This window comes from Punctularia strigosozonata (assembly GCF_000264995.1).
Source record: "Punctularia strigosozonata HHB-11173 SS5 unplaced genomic scaffold PUNSTscaffold_68, whole genome shotgun sequence".
NCBI classification, from domain to species: domain Eukaryota; kingdom Fungi; phylum Basidiomycota; class Agaricomycetes; order Corticiales; family Punctulariaceae; genus Punctularia; species Punctularia strigosozonata.
Genome location: NW_006767500.1, coordinates 1 through 3,634, shown reverse-complemented (window position 1 = coordinate 3,634; position 3,634 = coordinate 1). Strand labels below are relative to the sequence as shown.

At 57.1% G+C, this 3,634-nt stretch overlaps 1 protein-coding gene across 1 annotated transcript; it reads right to left on the bottom strand.

The window, feature by feature from the left end:
- Nucleotides 1-16: 16 nt before the first annotated feature.
- Nucleotides 17-3,502, bottom strand: PUNSTDRAFT_139618 (uncharacterized protein; the record flags this gene model as incomplete). Its single annotated transcript, XM_007389343.1, has 3 exons — nt 17-253; nt 314-2,588; nt 2,650-3,502. Coding segments are annotated over 3 exons (3,365 nt in total), but the record flags the coding sequence as incomplete, so codon positions are not given.
- Between the last annotated feature and the right edge of the window lie 132 nt (nt 3,503-3,634).

Sequence of the window (3,634 nt, the reverse complement as noted above, 5' to 3'; positions counted from 1 at the left end):
GGCTGCCCGGTAGTACCCAGGGAAGTCGACATCTTCGCTTGTTCCTTCGGCCTCCGCGACGATGGGCCGATAGTCTTCGTCGTCGAGGACGCGTCCGGTGAGTGGGTGCGGTGTGCTCGGGAATTGTATAGAGTTGGCGTGTAGCGTGTTCGACGAGGTGTCGGGGTTCGTAGCAGGGCGGGGCTGCGGAGCATAGATTGTCGCCGGCGAAGGGGAAGTCGGGTCCGGAAGGCGAGTCCAGCCGCCCTCCTCTCTGCCGAACCGAAGAATTTCTGTAAGTTCAGCGTCAGAGAGGGGGGTACGAGTAGCGTACATCATATTGTCCTTGAGTCCTATATCGAGCGGTCCGTTGACTGTCGCGTTGGAGCCGGGTGTGGGCCGTTGCGAGAGAGTCGTCGAGGGCGAAGAATCCAGTTGAGAAGTCGTTTCTTGAGGCGGAGACGGGTACGCATCGAGCGTGAGGTTCGTCGTCGGAATCTTGGGTTGCGCATGAGACATAGGGGGCGGATTCGAATGAGGCGTGCAGTTTGATAGACTAGCGAAGGGTAAGCGAGTGTTTCTGGTGACTTGGGTGTCCAGACACGCACCTGAGCTTTTATGCTCATTGCGAGAGCCTGGACCGATGGTTCCGCGCGAGAGTCGTATGGGTTGCCGAAGAAGACCGTTGGATTGCATAGCGGGTTTGACGAGCGGCGGTTCCATAGCCTTGCCTTCGAGTGGGGCCGTCCTTTCTCGTCGAGAGTCGGAGTATGCCTGGATTGCGTCTGGGTAAGCCTTGCCTCGCGCCGACTGGTTCAGATGGCATGGAGCGAACTCACCGATCGTCCTGCGCAGCGCCCTGGCTCGGGAGTCGAAGTGGGTATCTTGCCTTTGGGAGTCGAACGCGGTATTGTCTGGGTGGTGCGCGAGGTTTCGCGATGTCGACGCCTTGTCTCCGTTTGGTTGTGTCGCGAACGAGCGGCTTCCAATCTCGGCAGAGCGGTACCGATCGGGCTGGAGGAGAGGAACGTCGCTCGGATTAGCCTGCGGAGTACGTGAGATGGGGTACCGGGTATACCTCGTCGTCACGTCCTTCGTGCGTCGAATATCCTTGCTAGGTTCGCTCGGTGGTAACCCCGTGTCCCGCTCGCGAGGTGAGCGCGGCATCTGGTCGGAGCGTCGAAAGGACGGCGGCCATCTGCGGGGATCTTCGGGAGGTAGGTCCTGTAGCCGATTCGGTGTATTTGTTCCGCTACCGTCGGCTGGTGAGTCGTCTGGTTCGTTAGCGTAGGGAGAGGGCGCGACGATGATGTACAGTACCGCGTTCGATCCGTCAGGCGGGTGTACTTCTTCTCGAAACAGGGCGGCCGCGTTGAGGTGCTCGGCGAGTCGTCCGGGGTCTTGAGTCGAGCGTACGAGGTTCGGGGTTTCTACCCATCGGTCTCGCTGCGAGCGGCTCCGAATTTTCGCCCGGCACGTACCTAACGACTGAATCTTCAAGGAAACATCGTAAATCACCGATGTCCTTGAAGATGCTGCAACGGTACGTACCGGCGATGATCGTCCGCGCTCGCAAAGCCGAGACCTAGGCGTAGCGGGCGTCTCTTCGGTTCGCGAGTCGGGGTGGCGTTCATGGTAGGCTTCGACTGGTGGGGGCTCGCCGGTGTCGCTGGTGGTGGTGGGTATCGTCGGTTCGAGAATCGAGGCGTCCGCTGGCGGCGATCTGCCAGCTATTGTCCTATGGAGGAATGGACGCGCCGGGTGCCTAGAGATGTTTGAGTCGGATAACGTTTGCGTGCTGCCGATGTACTCACCGGCATCGTCGAGTTCGACGATTCTGCCGCGGTGAGCATGGGGGAGGTCGAGAGGGGAAGACGAAAGATGGAGAGGATCGCTGTTGTCAGATGGGCTGGGTGTTTGAAGGCATTTGCGTGAGTCGATCCTGCCGGATGAGGTTTCATGAGGTAAGTCGAGGTCGTGCCGGTGATTCATATCGGTGGGTTCTTGATGGAGTCGGGCCAAATCCGGCGAGGGCGTGTGTTCGGGAGCCGTTCGAGGGTGCGCCAAGGTGACGAGGACGCGCGTCCGCCTATTGTCTGAGGTGGTGAGCGTTACTTCGAAGGTGCCGTACGTACCTAGTAGCCTGCGCATCCCCGTTGGGAGATGGGCGATCGAGTCTTCGAGAGGCGTCCATTCCCCGCCGCGCAGTGGTCGAGTGAAGAGGCGGGCATGATAAGGGTCTCCTAGATTTAGAAGGAACTGTTGATGGTCAGTGACGGCGGCGAGATCCGGAGAATCCGAATGGGCATGAGGCGTACCTTGACCCGGCCGGATGGCCGCGTCAATATACGCCTGAACGCGTTGGCATTCGTCGTAGTCGAGGTCCGTAGAGTTGCCTCTTGATTGGGCGCGGGCGAGCTGCGAGTTTGAAGGAGCGGCGATGTCGTCGAATAGATCGTTGGTGTCGGTCGTCGGGCGTCGGGGTGGCGGTGTTGCAGAGAGATAAGATTGAGTGTCGCATTCCTCCATGACTGGTAGTCGCGTCTTGCGGCGGCTTCTCACGCCACCGGTGACATTCCGGCCCGGCGCGTTCGCGATTTCCGCTAAGTCTGTTATCCGTAGTTAGGCCCATGGTCTGTGAAGTATTAGTATTGTCGTCCGAGTCGGTACTGACCTTGAGTTCGAGTTGCACGTTGTGTTCCGGGTAGTTGAATATGAGGTAGGTGCCGTCCCGTTCGATAATATCGACTGAATTTGAGGATGTCCAAGGTCGCCCTAGCAAAAGAGGGAAGTCAATAGAATCCGATACCCATAATTGGGCGATCGTCCTTGCTCTTCCGCAGTCGATAGGTACTTCTCCGACCAAGCCAATTAGTCGTCCTGTTCCGCCGTTGACATCTTTTACCGGGAAGGTAACAGATCTGTCGAGAGGTCGTTTGATGTATTGTTCCCAGATGGTCTTGTGCACGATGTTGATCATAGAGCCGGTGTCGATGACCGCAGGTATAGTGTTGCCATTAATTTCAGCATTGATCTTGATGAGACTCTGGCGAACTTCTGTGATGCGCGATGGAAGCTTCGGTGCTGGTGCATTGTCGCCTACAATTCTTGCAACGGTAGGTCCGGTAGGTTCTTGCTCCTTGTTTTCCTTGAGTTGAGACCTGGTAGGCTTGTTATCCATGACAACTCGCCTAGAAATCTCTGGAGAGATAGCGCAGATTTCCTGTTGAGTGAGTTCAACCTTGGCGTTGAGGAACCGATTGTAGATGGCGTCGTGATCGACCTGTTCAGAATTTAAAGACGTCAGTTTGCCAGACTTCTGAGCTTCGCGGTCCTTCTCCTGAGTGGTAGGCGAAGGTCGTTTGAGTATAGTGACAGGCGCAAGTTGAGGGTCTTCCATAATGACGTCCGAGTCGTCCGAGTTGAATGCCTTGTCAAAGACGTCGACTGGGGTGTGTTGAGGTTGGGCTTCCGCGGGCTTGGGAGGATTTCGCTGCTTGCCTACCCATCCTTTGTTGGTCATTTTGGGAAAGGAGGTGTCGTGCGCTGGGATCCGATTTGCTTTTGAGCCGTCCTTGGGTCTGGTACCGCTCCGCAATCCATCACGTGCCATATAGACAGTGACTTCATCGTCGTCGTTGTCTTGTTCTTGTTC